This window comes from Oryctolagus cuniculus, chromosome 19 (genome assembly GCF_964237555.1).
Source record: "Oryctolagus cuniculus chromosome 19, mOryCun1.1, whole genome shotgun sequence".
Lineage (NCBI taxonomy): Eukaryota > Metazoa > Chordata > Mammalia > Lagomorpha > Leporidae > Oryctolagus > Oryctolagus cuniculus.
The window spans coordinates 29289034-29308832 of NC_091450.1; the positions used below are offsets into that span (position 1 = coordinate 29289034).

At 45.4% G+C, this 19799-nt stretch overlaps 1 protein-coding gene across 22 annotated transcripts in view; it reads right to left on the bottom strand.

Moving 5' to 3' along the window:
* Window positions 1-19799, bottom strand: part of RBFOX1 (RNA binding fox-1 homolog 1) — a 2206955-nt gene that overhangs the window by 914524 nt on the left and 1272632 nt on the right. For 17 of the 22 annotated variants that reach the window (XM_070063950.1, XM_070063945.1, XM_070063952.1 and 14 more), the window contains one exon: window positions 14399-14476. The exons of the other annotated variants lie outside the window; for them this stretch is intronic. In XM_070063950.1, coding sequence (XP_069920051.1) covers window positions 14399-14476 — 78 coding nt within the window. The remainder of the gene's footprint in view (window positions 1-14398; window positions 14477-19799) is intronic. 22 annotated transcript variants of the gene reach the window in all.

The window sequence follows — 19799 nt, forward strand, 5'->3', positions numbered from 1 at the left end:
GCAAAAACAAAAAAAGCAAGCAAACAAAAATACCCTCGTTCATCAACCATCTGCTTATTCCATGTGGTCCCAGAAGGAGGGCCTGTGAATTATGTAACCGATGCTCCAGTTCTAGAATTCGTGTCTTCCTGTCTACGCCGACCATAGTGGGAGGGGGACCCCAGACCACCAGCTCTGGATCACCCTTTTTTGAGTGTGTTGCCTCTCAGGGGCCATTATTGAAGTTTGTCTGCTCAGGCATTAGCTTCTGCACTAAATGTAACCCTATATGGGGCAAGAAATAAACAGCAAACAGCGCCTGCCACTAAAAACCCTCTGAATACTAACTATTTTTCCCTGGCACTGCATTAAGAGATCTTAGTCCATACACTTACCTATCTTCACTTTTCTAGTCCTAAAGCCATCAAGTACAATTTCCCTGAATGACAACAGAGTCACTGGGTTCACAGTTCAACTTTCTCAAAATGAGCTGCTGCAGGCCGGCGCCACGGCTCACTAGGCTAATCCTCCGCCTAGCGGCGCCGGCACACCGGGTTCTAGTCCCAGTTGGGGCGCTGGATTCTGTCCCGGTTGCCCCTCTTCCAGGCCAGCTCTCTGCTGTGGCCAGGGAGTGCAGTGGAGGATGGCCCAGGTGCTTGGGCCCTGCACCCCATGGGAGACCAGGAAAAGCACCTGGCTCCTGGCTCCTGCCATCGGATCAGCGCGGTGCGCCGGCCGCGGCGGCCATTGGAGGGTGAACCAACGGCAAAGGAAGACCTTTCTCTCTGTCTCTCTCTCTCACTGTCCACTCTGCCTGTCAAAAAATAAAAAAAAAAAAAATTAAAAAAAAAAAAAAGAAAGAAAGAAAATGAGCTGCTGCATTCACACCAGAGTCCAGGCTAACCTAGTTCCCCAAACCATACGCTTTCCATCAACTCATATGCATCCGGCAGTAAACAACCAGGCTTATTTCAAAAAATAGATTCAAAGAAGATTTACCAAGCATCAACAATTTAAAAAATTTTTCAAATGTATTTTTATTTATTGGAGCAGCAAAAAGAGGAAGACACACAGATAATCACCCATTTGCTGTTTCATTCCCCAAGTATTCACCACAACTAGGTTCCAGCTAGACCAAAGTCAGGTGCTAGGAACTTGATCCAGGTCTCCCACATGAGTAGCAGGCATCTAACCACTGAAGCCATCATCCATTGTCTCCTAATGTGCATATTAGCAGGAAGCTGGTGTTGGAATCAGAGCCAGGACTAGAACTCAGATACTCTGATATGGGATGAGCGAGTCCCAGGCAAAGTCTTCACCACTGCACCAAGTCCCTACCCCTTGGCACTGGGAACTATGGGAAAATTACTCATTTTGTCATTGATGCACCAGTTCATGTGCCCAGCTTTTCTAAGAGGTATATTCCACATATGCTAAATGCAATTACTTCGTCTTAGTGGGAGAAAGAACAGGGAGAGGAATTGAAGCCTAGTGCCCCATGTTGTCCCCTCCTTTGCAATGAAGCTATTTGGAGAGAGAGACAAGAAGCTATCCCAAGGGAAGGGACACTGCAGTGGCAGAGACTTGGTCCCAGGTACTGTGAGAGAATAACTGAGAAGACGACATTCTGATTGACTTGGACTGAGCTCCACGTTGAGCCACTCAGACTCAGCCAGGGGGTGGAGGGCGTTTGAGTGAGTGATTTAACTTCCTGCACCCAGGTCCTTATCTGTAATGTGGGGGATAGTACAACTCCCACCTCCAGGTGTACCGTGAGGATTCAATGAGATAATCCAGGAACGGGGAACGGCCACGTAATCGCCAGTGTTCAGTAAATTAGAGCTGTTATGATCAATGATTAGCAATCTCAGAATTCAAACCTCAGCCCGGAGGGTATTCTTTCTTCCTCCTGAACAAAGCAAACACAGCTATACAAACCCTCCCATGCACAGAGCTTAACAAAGAGCATTTATAGACGTTCAATGAGAGTTGAACGGAGGGGTCAGGCTTCACACAATTGCTGAGCTGCATGGATACGGGCCAGGATCAAAAGCACACAAAAAAGTCGAAATAAAGCTGTTGAACTCTCTGCAATTCCAGCAGAGGCCTGTGCAGCTCTGGAAACAAGACTGAAACTTCAGGTTCAAGCAGACTGTGTAGAAGTTCTCTGATAGGATGACGGCATGACACCAGCGTCCCTGGTAAGCCCTGGTGATGTGCCACGGACTGAGCACTGTGCCTAACAAACTCACCGACAGACTTTTTATGGCAACTATTTGAGGAAACACAAGGATGCACAGAGGATCCGGACAGACTGGCTGGGCACCCTGGCCGGACATCAGCTCTGGGGTCAGCTCCCACTCCACTGTCCACTGCCAAGTTACAAGGATAGGCTTAGAACCTTTTCAGGACGTAGGTTTTTAACCACTGCAGGCTCCACCATTATTTACCTATACTACATAGTAATTATTAAATGGCTTATTACAAAAAAATTGACAAACTTGACTTAGCAAATTCTCCTGTTGTCCTCAGAAAACCCACAATGAAATCTTTTCTATGTAATTTTCAGGAAGGTTTCAGGAGTGGGTGGGTTCAGCTGATAAACACTGTCTCTGCTCTGATAATGGGTATACACACCACAAAAGTGCATTGCTCACAGGAAAGGACTATGGCCATGCCTAGGTCGTGTACGACTTATTTAACACATTTTAAAAATGAGCGTTTTTTAGCGCTGTGGCATGTGCTAACACCAAGCATTTTCTAACAGCACATAAGCGATACGGGGCTGGTTCTGCTCCTTGTTCATATTTCGGTACCTGCTTTTGTTTCAGGGTTGCTTGTATTTCTTTTATGTCATCTTTTATGGAAAAGGCAGTCCCAGATGTTGATAAAATAATACTGTACACTGAATCTTTTTTCAATGCCGAAAAATAAAGTGTGATTCCTTTCACCAGAAAAGCAGAAAGTAGCTTTTCCTTCACTCAGATATTAGTATTTTCATCACTTGTCAAATGTGACTTGGACAGATTTGCTTCAACAACCTTAAATGATGACTGCCCAAGGTAAGACAAAGCATAAACAACCCACCAAACACTGCTCATTTATTCTAAACATGAAGGCATTCAGCATGCTTGGGCCCCAGTACAGAATGAACGTGGCCCCCAGGGTATAGATCAGGCTGATAAGTGTTAGGCAACAGTGGACACCAGCATTCCTTATAAATGCCCAGTGGTCACCGTGCTCTTCTGTACAATACCAAAATGCTTCTGGTAACAGAGTACCCCTGCCTTGCAAGCCTTCAGTGCACTGATCATGGTGGATGGTATGCCTATTCTAGAGAGAAAGGAACTGCCTATTCAGCCAAATCTCCTTTCTAGGTAAAAACCCTATGCCACCCCCTCCGCCACCACCAAGACAAACTCAATGCACCACACGACCGCATCCTCCCCAGTCATTTTTCCAGTACAGGTGCAGTGCAGGAGGCCAGACCAATGAGGTCTCCAGGAGGCTCATTTCAGGGCAGGCTGCTGAGTCACCCAGACACCCTCTGCTGAGATTTGAACTGGGACCCAGAATTCGAAGATGGTAAATCCTGGAGTTAAATTTTATTATTCATGGCTAAATGTGGTGCCACTGTAACCCAGCTCCACACCAGCTGCTATTGAAGAGAAGCCAAAACTCTAGGGAGCCCTGTTTTTAAATAGAAGCAGCATTCAGATGTTCAGAGTGGGGAGAAGCAGAGGAAAGAGTGGAGGGGGAAGAAGAAAGGAGGTAGTAGGACCTTTGATGCCATAGCTCGAAAACTCCCAATCCAGTTCCAAGTGTCTCCTCAATTCTTCAAAAAACAAACAAACAAACAAACAAACAAAAAACACTTCTCTGGTGATCCCAAGCAGTTTGGAACAGGCTTGGTCAACCTCATACATTACTCTTGACTTGTTAGTGGCTGTGCAAGGAGACACAGGAACATACGAGACATTCTATTCATTTGTATTCTGAAAGTAGACCATGATAGAAGAATCTGAAAGTAAGTTGCTTATTGGGGATTGCAGTGAAGCCAGTAGGGAAGGGAGGACGTGGCACAGGTGGAGAGGCATCCTTTAACAGCAGTGAATACGTCAATTACACGTCTCAGCATCCTCTCAGCTCAGGGGGGAAGGGATATTCATACCTCAACTCTCAAGAGTCACAGAAGGGCTGACGGGAGCTCCCTGCAATATTAACTGTACCATGATTTTTCTCTTATGTGTCTTGGCAAAGAAACTTCCTACAGTCCTGGAGAATTCCCTCAGACAGACAGATACAGACACTGGCAGCTGGACATCTGCAGGGCACAGGAGATGGTCAGGCTTCAGGATAAGGTGATGGGAGAGAGTCTGCAACAGGACGTCTGGTGCCACTCAGCTCCTGTTTCTAAAGGAAAGTCATGCACCAGACATCGAGGGTCCATGAGGGTGAGAGATGAGGACCTGCCTTTGCTTGTGGTAACATTTCTGTATCCCCCTTAGCTTCGCTGGACCCCTGACTCATCCTACCACTGCCCATTAGACGTGAACATCGGAATCTGGTTCCCCTAGGACCTGACCTTGTTTCTTGCCTATATTTGTTCCAGTTTCAGTAATTCTAGCTGTCTTCCAAACCCCTTAGAATTCACTTTCAAATTCAGGCTTTCCAAGGGAGGCATATAACAGTATTAAAAAAAAAAAAAAACCAGATTCCTAGCAAAGGAATCTGTCTTCTTATCTGACTTGGGAGACACAACTGCTCTTTCCTGATCCATAGCAAAAATGATGGGACTGTCTAGGAAAATGTCAGACAGAAATCCATGGACCACACACTAGGGAATTCTGACTTGGAGACGGTAAGTGGTATCTGAGAATATTAGTTAAACCCATTTGTGGCCCTGATCCTCAGCCAAAGATGACAAAATCCTCATCTATGACATCTAAGCTGTCTTCTACCTCTAGACTTCTGGAAATCACTCAACAGTCACGTAGGTCTGGTTGTCTCTAATAATTACCCTGAAAAATGTTTGGAGGTGCAGGGAATGGCCATTTCATATAGGAATTTTTACTTAATATTATTGGAGATTTGCTACAAATTGACCAGTGTCCTCATTTACCAATCACATTCTTATCATCCCTAAATCTAACTCTTTAGTACTTCACACGAATGGATTGATGGATGGATGGATGGACAGATATACAAACATGGATAGACAGACTGATTTTATACATTTACCACTTACTACCTAACGCATTTCACATCCTAAAATGAATACAAGTGAGACCCCAGGAATTATCATCTGTCAGTCCCATAATGACTGCTACGTTTGATAGGCTCTTCACCTACCCTGCACTGGTGAACAATTCTGCCATCTTCCTATTTTTGTAGGTATTGTTTCCATGCCCCCTCCTCTTCTCCAGATAAAGAGTTGTAATTATTTTAGACTTCTTTAGGGAAGCGAATACTTAAGTCAAAGGAATCAACAACCGCATGGGTGGAGAAACATCTTTTAACAGACTGTCCAGAGATATTGAAAGAACACCAACATCATTTCTATGATTAATTTTCAAGCTCTCCAAATTATTTCCTGGGGGAAAATACTCAAGAATTAGAAGCTCTCAAGAATTAGAGGCACTTGTCAAAATTACGGTCCGGATTGGTGATGTCTTTCTTCTCAGAGTGAGCCATTCTGTGCAAGGCTTAGGAAGCCCCTCCTTGGACCACTTTTCTGAACAGCTTTTCCTCAAACCCATTATCCAGACAACACTTCAGTAACGCTATGAACAGTATCACAGACTTTGTAAAGCTAGAAGCAAACTCATCCTACATTAACACAGAGCTTGACTGTAGAGCCCCACACAAGCAAGGTAGAATTCTGCCTTCAGCTTCCATACTACCTCTGCATGAACAAACCTGAGACCATACATCAAGGTTTACACGTCTCAAGACAGAAGGAAGCACCTCTACACACAGCCACGGACTCCATGAAAACCCATTCCCCGTGCGGTTTGCATAATACTGATAAACAGGCCCAAGTACTAGGCTTGGCAGGAAGTTATCTATAAACATTTCCTTTGTATTTTCCACTAGATGTTTCGGAAGACTCTTGGAAGACAATCTTGCTTGTCCTGTATGTTGAACATGTGTGTGCATGACAGAGTGAGTGAGGCTGGTTCACCAATGTTCACACTCTGGGCTGTGAACCAGAATCCACCAAGGAGATGGATAAAACCCTGATGCTCAGAGCCTGCTGTCAAAGACCTATAGATACCCATAGGATACAGGTGTGTGTGTGTGTGTGTGTGCATACACACACATATATTGTATGTGAACACACACACACACACACATATATATAATATATTGGCTGAGAATCAGATGATAAAATCAGCCAATTCATATGACAGACTAATCACCTTCCTTCGGTATTTCCATTTCAACAGAAGCTACTCATCTCTGAGACCGCTGGGAATATCTGTGAAACAGGATCAAATGGAGTATTTAAACTATCCCCATTTGATTTGTTGATGGTGTTGAATGAAACAAATGCTGGTAAAGTGGCACTACTTTGACTAAAGGTGTGTGTGTATGATTATAGGTATATATGCACATGCAAACGTGTGTGTATGTGTATATATCATTAACTAAAAACTCATCAGTTCTTCTTTATCCAGTGTTTTGAGTGGTACAAATTAGATTAACTCTCCCGATTATGCAGAGAAATTTAGCTTAATGACCTACAATCACTTTAATGGCTTTGAAATTCAGAAGGTAAGAAGACACTGTGTTTCTTCCATTGAGCATTAAATATAAAATGCCTCTGATTGACTGTCATGAAAACCCAATTTTATTGCTATTTGAATTATTCAGAATCAATATCCGACATTAGCCAGCATGGGGAAGCTCAGCTATAAGGCAGCATTGCAAAGCACTGTTTCCCTATATTGAGTAATTGTTCTTTGTATGGGGGATAATGAGCTGTTTGCGGCGTGTCACTACTTGAGATGCACAGAGAATGAACAACTTTATCTTCCCTTTACATTATGTAATAAAAGGGATTGGTTCACAGAGATGAACAATTTTCAAGGTTATGGAACATTCAAACGATGGCTGGGCTCAAGGAACCTCGATAAGGAAAGACAAAGGACTAGACACTGAGTTTTAACAGATCACACAGGAGAAGCATTTGCCCAAGTTATGTTTTCAGCTATGTGATAAGTAAACTGCAGCCTTCTACTTCCCCAAGCTGAGGGCCACTCACAGGCATAAGGACCACACCCCATGGTGCCTGCACTGAGGATGGCACAGTGACTCGAAGAAGCGGTGCTGCCTACAGTTATTTTCCAAAAAAAAAAAAAAAAAAAAAAAAAGGCATAATGAAACGGTATGAGTACAGCAGTCAAAAGTAATAATGAAACACCAGACACTGAGGGGTCTTCATGGTTTGGCTGTCCCTATGCTAAAAGCTTGACTGTGTTATATCAGCTTAGTCTCAGATCGAACGCGGCAGGATGGAACTATCAGGATCTCCTTGCTTTACGTAAGTGGAAGTTAAAGAGATCAGAAGAGTTGGCTTCCTTGGCTGGTGTTGTGGCACAGAGGGCCAAGTGACCATTTGTGACTCTGGCATTCTGGAGTGCCAGCTCAAGTCCTGGCTGCTGTGCGTCTGATCCAGCTCCCTGCGAATGCGCCTGGGAAAGCAGAGGGCGATGGCCCAAGTACTTGGATCCTTGCATCCACGTGGGAGACTAGGACGCTCTAACTGTCTGGCTCAGACTTGGGTGTTGGGGGCAGTTGGGGAGTGCAGTACTGGATGCAAGATCTCTGTCTCTCCCTGTGTCTCTCTGCCTTCCAAATAAACATTTTTATTAAAAATGGAATTTTCTTCCCTCTACCTCTAAGCACACAAGTGCGAGAGCTGTGATACCAGAATGGGGAGGGGGCAGGATTTCCAAATGGGATTAAATAAATAAAGGTAAAGCCACAGACATGCTGTGCGAGGAGGAATAGAGAAACAAGGCAAAATGTCGCAGAGAGCATCAAACAAAACCCTTGTGGGAACAAGCACTGAAGAGCTTCTACTGAGCTCAGCACACTGGCAGGGAGGCACTCACACAGCCAGCCTATGAAATACATGTACAGGGACTTCTCTGAGTAGACGCATCCCTCACCCCTACCTTTAGAAAGCAGGCGGCAGAACACCCCCTCCCCATGCCACTCCCACCCGCAGAGTCCCACTGAACTTTGGCAAAGCAGCAGAGCTGCACTCAAAGGTATCCCCCAAGAACCATATGCATAGCATCCTTTCCTTCATTAAAGTCCTGGCTCAGGCTAATAAATCAGTGTACAATTTATGTATAATCTAATTTTTGCCTCGTGCTTCATCTGGTGTAGGTGGAAGCAGGGGGAAAAATAAAAAAAAAAAAGGCAACAACTGTAAAATGAAGACTAATGAGAATTTAGTTCCTTAAGAAAATATCCTGTAGGTATTTCCCAATATCCTCTAGAAATAGTCATTAATGTCCAATCTGTACCTTGAGATTGTCAGAATCTCAGGGAGAAATAACTCTGACCTGCTCCTTCCACGAAAGCGTGACTCATAAGGGCAGACAGATATGTTTCCCTTAAGTCCCAATGCCTAGAAGTCACAATAGACTTGCACCAGTCGTAATTCTTGCTCTGGGTCTGCACTGCCTCCCAGGCTCTGGGTAGCACACAGACAGTGCCATTAGGAGGCGTTAATTGTGTCCTCGAAGCCTCTTCCCTCCCCTTCCAGGCCATTTATAGCTCAGCCAATAATAATTCCCAAACCACCCCCAAATCATCCCACAGAGAAAACTTGGTGTTCCTTAAAACTAGCCAGATATATTAGGTACCCTGGTAGGGAACATAGCAATTACGTAAGTTAATGGTATTCAAAGACACAAATTTATGGCAGCAGCAATAGCAACACTAGAAGAAAAGGAAAGTGTATTTGCAGACTGAGAGTCCAGAGCCAACACCCATCACAAGCTTGCTCTCTGGGCACCCACACGGGTCTCCTGCCAGGGGACCTGCTGAAGCCACGGAATAGTAAATCAAAGCCATCACTCTCTTCTCTTACTTTTCACAAGGACCTAACCACACCCAGGCACAGCATTTTGTTTTCAGCGTATCTGGGGCCAGTTCCACCATCAGCTACCTAAGAACAGGAAGAGCTAACACATAAGTTACGATTTCATCTCACAAAAAGTGGACAGTGTTTTACCACTACAAAGTCTATTCTTGCCCTTTTGCATGTAAGGATTTGAAAGCATGCAACTTAGAATCTAATGGGAATATTGCATAAAATTAGAGTTACCATCACCTTCAAAAATGTCCCTTGCTGGAAGCAGGGGTGGGGGGCACTGTTTGTGCTTTGGAGAAAGCAAATGAGATCTTGCCACATGTGAAACGTGGATCCGTTTTTAATAACAGTAAAAAAAGGAAATTTACTGCCCTCTCCTGGTTCTGTATAACAAAATTCTATTATATTTAACACTGAATCACATAATTACATAGGCGGCAACACCAAACAAATCTTAGTTCCTCTCTCTTCGCTGAGAAAGCAAGGTTGATTTGCAATTCTGAAAGGATAATGAAGGGCCAGCGTTATTATTTAATATAAAAAATAGATTTCCTGGTTTCCCTCAAGTGTTTATCATGAGATACGGGGAACGATATCAAACTGAATTACCAAGTATCATATCTGATAAATCAAACGAGGAACACAGCTAGGAAACGGCAAACGGCATCAGAGAGCTCAACACTTACAGAGAATACACAGTCTCGGAAAGTGACTTGAAATGATAGCGTTTTTGCTCCTAGTTAGAAAAAAGAAACAGAAAGCTATGCCCTGGCTGTGGAGTTTAGAAGAACTGATAATTGCTCTGATCTCTTAAATGTGGACTTTGATGGTGTTCCCACCGGTCAGACGGCTGTAGCCAAATACCACACACGGGGCAGCTTATAAGCAGCAGAGATGCTTCTCACAGTTCTGGAGGCTGGAAGTCCAGGACGGAGGCGCTGGCAGGTGCAGTGTCTGCTGAGGGTCTGCTTCTTGCCTCATGGGTGGCCAGCTTCTGGCCATGTCCTCACATGGAGAAGGGGGCAACACAGCTCCAATGGGTTCTCCTTCATCAGGGCACTGATGGCACAATGGAATCACCTCCCAAATTCCTAACATCACCATCCACATGATTTCACTGTGTGAACTGGGGGTGGAGGGTGGGCTTAGAAGAAGGAGACAAGTACCCACTTCTCCCAAATGATGAGTGGACATCTTTCATGTTGTCGAAGCGCTAGGGAAGGACCCCTCCAGCTCCCTACCCAGTGGATCATGATGGGGCGAGTGGTCTGTCTTTAGGCAGGGGATGGAGTGACATCTGGTGCAGGATGCACGTCCATCAGAGGACACAAAGGCTCAGGGGTCGAGGTGAGACTCATGGCTAAATACTACAACAGAACTTACACAGTTAGAAAAAGTATCTCCCCGTGAGACACAGATCTCTATATCTTAGTTTTTGCTTTGCAAATGAAGCTCTCTTATTAAAAATACTCATACATTCTTGTAATAAAATAAACACAAAGATCACCATTTAAATAATACTCAAGACATTCCCAGTCACCATCTACATCCCCAGAGGAAATCATCTGCAGTGCTGTTTGCAGAACGTACTAGAAATGTTATGCTTATACAAGCAAATCCAATCTATAACTGCATTGTTCTTTCCTACTCAAACAGGCAGCGATTATAGATAAATATTGGCCCTTGGTATTTTCACAACTAATACATCTTTGATATCACTCCATGGTGGTGCCTCTAAATCTTAATCTTTTTAATCTACAGTCGCATGGTTCTCCACTGTATAATCTCCACAGGTTCAATGAGTGCCCAAACCATTGCAACACAGTAGGTTCCTAAGTTAAGTCATTCTCTAGGTGAGGAATTTAAGAAAAAATACTTGCTCCTAATCAGACAGTATTTACTGGGGGAGCTATGACTGCAACCTCTATTCGCATAGTTTTATTTGCTAACTGCACTGCCTTCCTAAATAGGAGACACTGCTATTACTATAAGCTTCACATGGACGTTAGAAAGCAAGATGAATGAGTCGTGAAAACGCTGTTGTCAACATCCCCATTCAGAGAGACTCCTGCTCCCCGAAGCTTTGGCATCTTTCAGATTCTGTCTACTGGGCTCTGATAGGAGCTACTTAGGGGGTGAGTAATCAAGTGTCAACCCCCAGCACTCCCGAGCCACCTGGAAACAGAAGGGCCCCAGTCCACAACCACAGATATTCACTCCACTCCCCAGGTGGTCAGAGGAGGCATGATGTCTCTGAGATGGAGCGACATTTGGATTTCTTGCTGATGAATATCACAGCCAGCATACCCATCTGGCTGCCGAGATAAATAATGCAAAAATTAAGATATGCCTACATAACTCATAGAGTATTGATGCATGGAGGCCTTAATTCAAACTCCTCCTACAAATCATTTAATTACGAGTCATACAATTGTAAGAGAAAATCAGTATTTTAACTGGGTTTAAATGGGAGTGGGTTGGATCATTTTAAGTACCCAGCGCAGAAACACAAGGACCCCTCAATCTGTGCATTCTCACAATGCCACCTAGATGTGGTACTGAGTAAGCAAAACACTACTTTTCAAGGCAAAATGATGACAACACGTTTACCTATGTGGTTAAGATTCTACCAATGGAATACAGCACTGTCATCAGGAAGGAGTGGAAGGAAGTAAAGAGATCTTTCCAGTGGCTCCAAAAATAACACACTTCCTGGAGTGGTAGCTAGGATTGCATGAGGTGACCTCCTCACACCATTATATTAGCTATTATCAAAATAAACACACAAAACCAGAAAATAACAGATGTTCACAAGACTGTAGGGAAATCAGCACACTTCAGAAACAGTGGTGGGAGCGTAGAATGGAGCAGCCTCACAGAAAATGGTAGAAGGCTTTCTCAAAGAAATCAAAAGAGAAATATCAGATGATCCAGTAATTCCTCTTCTGGTTACAGACTCACAGAAATGAAAGCAGGGTTACAAGGAAATATTTATTGCTGGCAGCAGTATTTACAATGGCTATAGTTACAGTAGCATTATTCATAACAGCCGAAAATTGGAAACAACTCAAGTGTCCATCAATGGATAAATACTATAGAATATTATTCCACCTTAAAAAGAAAGGGAATTCCACCATGCTCTAACCATATGGATGAACCTTAAAGACACCATGCTAAGTGAACTCTATCAGCTCACACAAGGACACACAGACACTGTCTGGTCCTCCTTACAAGATGCATCTAAAGTAGGCAAAACCATCCAGGGCCTTGGAGAGGGTAGAATTGGGGGGGGAGGGGGTTGGCGGTTGTGTAATGATTATGAAGTTTCAGTTTTGCAGGTGGAAAAGCTCTAAACAACATTGCAAAGGCACCTAACACAGAGGAACTGTAGGTTTACAAAGGGCTAAGATGGTAGATTTTATGTCAACATGGGCTTTACTATAGTTAAAGCACAGAAGGTTACATGGACTGGGAAACCAACAGAGGGAGTCACGCATTGTTTACTGCGCCATGACTGTGCTTGTCAGTGGCTTAACAGGCCTACACTCACGGCTGCCCTGTCTTCTACTGGATGCCCTTAGGGCTTAGGAATCCACCAGTGTCCTGAAGCCACACCAAGGAAAAAGGGGTGGAAAGAGCCAATGCATCATGGTTGTGCTGCCCACTTGTGGTGTGAGGTCCATCCTCACTCCTGGGGTACACACCTCATCCCCCGCATGCACAGTAAACACAGGACCACAGTCATGAATGGAGCCCAAGTGTCCCACCATTTGTTTGGGACCCAGATCAGAGGGCTCTCCCCAGCCCCCGCCACTCCTCCTCTCATTCCTTCCAGAACATTCCCTTTCTTCTCACCTATGCTCCCCATCAGTGCTGACCTCACTTCTGCGTCATCAGCAGGCCAAGGTCTCTCCAGCCCCAGGGCTGTTTTGCCCTGCCCATTCTCTCTACCTGGAACACGCTTGCTTGGCTGGCTCCTCCTCGACTCATAGGTCTCCATTCAAAATAAAGTCCTCAGAGATGGCTTCTTGTGGGAGCTGTTCCAAAAATAGGTGTCTCCTACCTATTTCCACCTATCATCACTACCATCTACTCTTTTTTTTTTTTTTTTTTTTTTTTTTTTTTTTTTTTTTTTTTTTTTTTTTTTGACAAGCAGAGTGGACAGTGAAAGAGAGAGAGACAGAGAAAGGTCTTCCTTTGCCGTTGGTTCACCCTCCAATGGCCGCCATGGCTGGTGCGCTGCAGCCAGCGCACCGCGCTGATCCAAAGCCAGGAGCCAGGTACTTTTCCTGGTCTCCCATGGGGTGCAGGGCCCAAGCACTTGGGCCATCCTCCACTGCACTCCCTGGCCACAGCAGAGAGCTGGCCTGGGAGAGGGGCAACCGGGACAGAATCCGGCGCCCCAACCGGGACTAGAACTCGGTGTGCCAGCGCCGCAAGGCGGAGGATTAGCCTAGTGAGCTGCGGCGCCGGCCTACTACCATCTACTCTTTACTGTAACACTATGCACATTCTCTCACATCCTTCACCAAATGCTAAAGTCATCTTATCCACAGACTGACCTTACCATGTAGCTCTCCCACTAAAAGACAAGACAGGCCAGTACCACTGACCATTTCATCACAGCATGTGGGATTACGCTAGCTCACCTACCACACACAAAAGACCAATAAATAAATATTATCTGCTGCTGTAACGTTTCATTTGGATTTTTTCCTCAAGAGGACATGGAGGCAAAAGACAAAGACATCGTTGCAAAGAACTCAGCAATCTGGTTCTCTGCAGAAAATACTCACTAGCTGGCTGAGAGGCAGCCACCGGTTCCAAAATGAGGCAAAGAAATTATCCTCCTCATACCTTCCACTCCACGTCCCCTGGGAACAGAAGCCATTTCACTCAACTCCCTCAAAAAATAAGGAGAATGCCTGCAGAATCCCAAGTTTTCTTCCCGGTCCATATATAGACACGAGGCCCGCAAAAGCACATGCTAATGACACACCCCTGGTCCAGCGAGCATCATCAATAACCAGTGTGACTGAGGCTTTCCACGGGTTTATCGCCTGTCAGCTCGGAAGACACTCGCTGAGCTGACAGAGAGAGTCGATCCCGGACATGACATGTAAAAATCACTGCATTTCTGGGTAAAAAAAAAAATCACTTAAGTGTCTCAGGCTAACAGGATATCTTAATTTATCAGGTTGACTATGCATGGTTTTTGGTTGTTAAATCTCTGCTTCTAAACCTCTGAATTCGGCATTTCTGAATTCAACAGAACAAGTGCCAAAATGTGTTAGGTAGAGACATCACCTGGCTCTCAGATTTCCCAGGTTTCGGTGAGATGGGCTCTGTTGGGAGGGCACCAGTCAGTAACAAATCGCCAGCTCCCTATATACAAAAAGGGAGAAAGCATGATTATTCAAAAAAAAAAAAAAAACAAAAAAAAAAACAAAGGAAAGTTGAAGTCTTTAAGCTCATTAAAATGTAAGGAACAAGAACTGAATGCTGCCACAAATACACACGTGAACATTTCCTTTGTGATCAGACCGACTTTCCTTATTGTCAGAATGGGCTGCTACAACAGGATACATGTTTCCACAAAGCTTGTAGAAACTGGAATCAAAATATACATTTATTTTGATGCCTCCCAAAATTGAAAGCCAGGCATGGTTTTTGCAACATATATATTTTTCATGAGCTTCTTGGAGATCCCTCTCTCACACAGCTTTCACAAACTTTTTTTTTTTGCATCAAAATTCTCATCCTTTTAAAAAGACCTTCATTTATTTATTTTAGAGAGAGACAGTCAGATAGAGTTGCCATCAACTGGTTTAATTCTGAAATGCCTCAACAGCCAGGACTGTGCTGAGCTGAGGCCAGAAGTTAGGAACATAACCCAGATCTCCCATGTGTACAGCAGGAACCCAGTTTCTTGAACCATCACTATCTCCTAGTGTGTGCATTAGCAGTGAGCTGGAGTTAGGAGCCAGGGCTGGGTACCGAATTCAAGAACTTCAGGACAGCATGTGGGTTTCCTAACCACTAGGCTAAATGCCTGCTTCAAAGTCACCTTTTAAATCCATTTCTGCAAACCTTTTCAAGCATCCTTGTGCAACAGCATTTGCTTTTCTCCGTTCTGGAAGCCGAGCCATCCATGATCAAGACACTGGCAGCTCTGGTTTCTCCGGAGGACACTCTTTCTGGTTTACAAATGGCTGTGTTCTCATCATGAGCTCACATGGTGGAAAGCAGAGACGACTAAGCTCCTCTTAGAAGGGCATCAATCCCACTCTTGAGATCTCTACCTTCATAATCTAATACCCACCAAAGGCCTCACCCTGCCCCCTGATACCATCACTGTGGGGGTTAGGACGTCAGTCCACAGCACTCACGGAGCGGTAACATGACATCAGCTAGTCCAGGCCTACATCCTATGAATTACTGAACCCTAGGAAAAACAATCTCTTCCTGGATAGACTTGAATCCCATGCCCAGTAGTGACACAGGCGCTATGAGCAGAGGCACGGACAATGCTGGCAGGACAAGCCTGAGTCATAGGGCAAATACTCGAGGCTGGAGGTGTCAGCTGTTGTCTGAATGACAGGAGTGCTAAGAGCACAGAAGAAATAGTTGCTCAAGAGATTGTGCGACAGATTTCCATTGCGAGAAGAGTGTGTTCTAGACCAGCAGACAAGCAAACAGATTTCAGTTGCAGAAATAGGCATAAGAGGATGTAGCTGGCCATGAAATATGAGAAACGCAGTAAAACCAAGGTGCACAAAAAGTCCACTGCTTTAAAAACGGCGCTGCCACCTTTCCAGTGACACATACATCCAGAGGTGACGGGCAGGAGGGAGAGGGAGGGTGGCCGGGAGGACACCTGGCAGAAGGCATCGGAGGTGAGTGGCCCGGGCAAAGGGAGGAAATGTGGGAAGGCACGCGGATTCTTGGCATCGTTTCTAACAACAGTGCTGTAAGGTGCTGTCAGCATCCGCATTTTAGCAATGAGAAAGCATGTCTGCTGTCACACTCTGAGTGTGGGATTTGCTTCAGGCCAACTTAATTCCAAAAACTCAAATTTTAACCGAGGCCGCTGTGTATGACTGAGCAACATGAGTTTAGATCAGCCGTAGTGATCCCACCATAGGAAGTTAATGGCACCCCACAGAATTGGGTGCTGTGGCCCTGGCCAACTAACCACTGCACCAGGGAGACAGAAGCAGGATATGAGGCTGCAGGTGCAAACAGAGCCCTGGTCCCACAAGGCATTCATGCCCTGAGAAGCCCACACAACAGTGGGTAAGGGGCTCACAAAACACACTTTTTTATTTCTCGATTTTGTGTAGCCAACGAGGCTGGAAAATGGATTCTACCACATAATTCACTTCTTTCCAACTCTCTGGATAAAAACAACTCACAAATAACAAAAAAGGCACTGCCAGACCAGGTGAGCAGCTGCATTTCAAAGAAACGGGTTTTCCAAGTGTCTTTATCTGGGGGAGAGAGGAAGCCAGAAAGGAAAACTTGCTTGGCCAATCTGGGTTTTCAGCGACAGAGGCAATGAAGTTCTGTTAGAGAATAAATTGGTTGGGACACAAAGCTCCTTATAGATTATAACCTCCTTCCTAGCCAATTACAAAGCTGGCAATCATTTGTTTATTAACCTGATGGCTTGCTACATTTAAATGCCATCACATATTTATAAGGCAGCAAGATAAAGCTGTAGCATTCAAGATCACTAACCCCGTCTGTCCGTCCTCACCCAGATCCCACATGCTAAAGCACTTTTGAAGATAATTCAGTAGAACAGGGTTTTAAAAAAAATAGTTTCAAACTTTCTCCTGCATTGCCTCAGGGACAGATTCCCTGTTCTGTGTGTGTGAGTGATAAGGTTTAGCCCCTGAAATTCATTCTGAGGGAGGAGTGTTTGTTAAAGTCTTTATTTGGAAACGCTGTGGCTTAGTCCCAAGTGGCAATCTCTATTCGCTACTCCCTGCTGCTGCACACACACGAACCTTGGTAGAAGGAACAGAGCTAATTCTGAATGCAGATTCTTCTCCCAATGACCCTCCCACCTCACTCCCAACTGCTCTGACCACCTCACTTATCTTCAATGCTTAACCACCAGGATCTCCAGGATGCCTTCATGTCTAGATTCTTCTCCAGCTCTCAGCTTCCCCACTTCCAGTTTCCTTCCACAGATTTTAGCCTGTCTGCCAAGAGCCTCTGCACTGCACCTCTCAAGAATGGAGTGCATTATTTCCTAAAACATATCAGCTTCTCCTCGCAGTGAACACCCTTGTTGTAGAAACGCACTACGCATCTCCTAGGTGCACAGACCCAAAACTGGAGTCACCGTGGAAGGCAGACACCTTTACCGTGTTGGTGCACAACGGCATGGAGTTTTAAATTTTTGTTTATTTATTAGAGGGGGGAGGGTGGAAGAAATGAGCTCCAGTTCACTGGTTCACTCCCCCAATGCCTGTAACAGCTAGGACAGGGCCAGAATGAAGCCAAGGGCTAAGAATACAATCCAAGTCTCCCACGTGAGTGGCAGGAACCCAATTGGTTGAACCATCACCACTACCTCTCAGAATATGCATAAGGAGAAAGCTGAAATCAGGAGTCAGAGCTGAGAACAGAACCCTGGCACTCCACTGTGGAACATGGTGACTTCACTGCGAGGCCAAATGTCTGAACCTGACGTTAGTTTTATCAGGTTAATGTCTAACACCTGAATTTCTTTACCTGGCTGCTACAACTGATTTTCCCACCTGTGCTGTAAGCGGAGGTCTTGGAGAAGCCACGCCCCTTAACTAATCAACACCAAGAGCTGGGGTATCAATATCCCATTTCCCTGCGCTTATGTGTCTACACTGCTCCAAGCCCTCCTATGGTAGATTCAACTCCAATTGCAGAAATGGCCAGAGGTTCTGATGGAACAAACTCTGCGAATTGCCTTCTCTTGCCTGTATCACTTGGCCACCCCTCCATCATAACAGAATTTTCTCAAAAAAAAAAAAAAAAAAGCCAACAAACCACTTTCATGTCAATCCTGTCCTCAGAGCTGCTTCTCAGGGAACCCAATGAAGGCAATGTCAGTGCCTTCCTGTCCTGAATTCCCCAAGCTCTCCATGCCCAAGTCCTACCAAGCCCATTGGATTATCCCTCTCCATTGGACTGTAGGACTTGCCATATCCCGATGACATGGAGAACCATCAGGAAAAGCTCTCTGCTGGGGTCTGTGTAGGGTCTGAGCGTGTTCCCTGAGGGCTCATGTGTTGGAAGCTTGACCCGCAGTGTGCCAACACTGAGAAATGGTGAGACACTTGGAGGAAGATGGCTAGGTCACCGGAAGCACCAGCCTCAGAAGCCATTAAGGTAGTTCTCAGAAGAGCAAACTCCCAGCCCTGCCCCATTCTCTGGCTTCCTATCTCACTATGGGATCCCTCTCATACACGTGGCCACCTTGATACCATCTGCCTGGGGGTCATTCACCACATGGACTGTGGTGCCTATCTCACGGTAGGATCCTTGGTAAACACTGAGGAGGTAAATGCAGGAATGAATGATGAAATCATACTACCCTAGGGCTGCCGCTGTGGCGTAGCAGGTAAAGCCACTACCTGCAGTGCTGGCATCCCATATAGGCATTAGTTTGAGTCCCGGCTGCTCCACTTCTAATCCAGCTCTCTGCTATGGCCTGGGAAAGCAGCAGAAGATGGCCCAAATGCTTGGGCCCCTGCACCTGTGAGACAGACTCCAAAGAAGCTCCTGGCTTCTGACTTCGGATTGGTGCAGCTCTGAACATTGTGGCCAACTGGGGAGTGAACCAGGGGATGGGAGACCTCCCTCTCCCTCCCCCTCCCCCTCCCCCTCCCCCTCTCCCTTCCTCACTCCCTCCCTCTTTTCTGTGTAACTCTGACTTTAAAATAAATAAATAAATCTTAAAAAAAAAAGAAGAAACCATAATAACCTGCCATGGAAGGCACTGGACTGGGGCTTGGGTGTTGAGTTTCCAGAGAGGATGCCCTGAACGCCATGGTAAATGGTAACATCAGTTATGATGGAGAAACAAGGAGGCACCAATTCTAGGGGTCTGAGAATAATCTAAGACACTGCATAGTAAAACTCGAATTCTGTAACCATGGCCCAGTATTGAGGAGGATCAGCTGGTCCACGCTCACAGTGTGGTGTCAAACACACAAGGGCAAAGGAGCGTCAGGGAGACCCAGTGAACAAAGACCGAAGTGTCTGAGAGGAAGGTGGTGTTGACTCGCGAGGGTGGGTCACAGAGTTCTATCCTGTTTACTGCACAAACAGCTTCCTGTGAAAACTGTGATGGCTCTACACCCATCACTCACTCATATCACAAGCAGTTCTTGAATAATAAGGGTGCTGGCTCATGTCGCAGCTGCTCCTCTTCCAATACAGCTCTCTGCTAATTGCCTGGGAAAGCAGTGGAAGGTAGCCCAAGCGCTTGGGCCCCTGCACCCATCTGGGAGACCTGGAAGAAGCTCTTGGCTCCTGGCTTCAGATCAGCCCAGCTCTGGCTGTTGCGTACATTTGGGGAGAAAACTGGTGGATCTAAGACCTCTCTCTCTGTCTCTCCCTCTCTCTGTCTGTAACTCTGTCTCTCAAATAAATAAATAAATCTTTAAAAAAAATAAATGGGTTACTGGAGCCTGGGCTGTGGCGTAGCAGGTAAAGC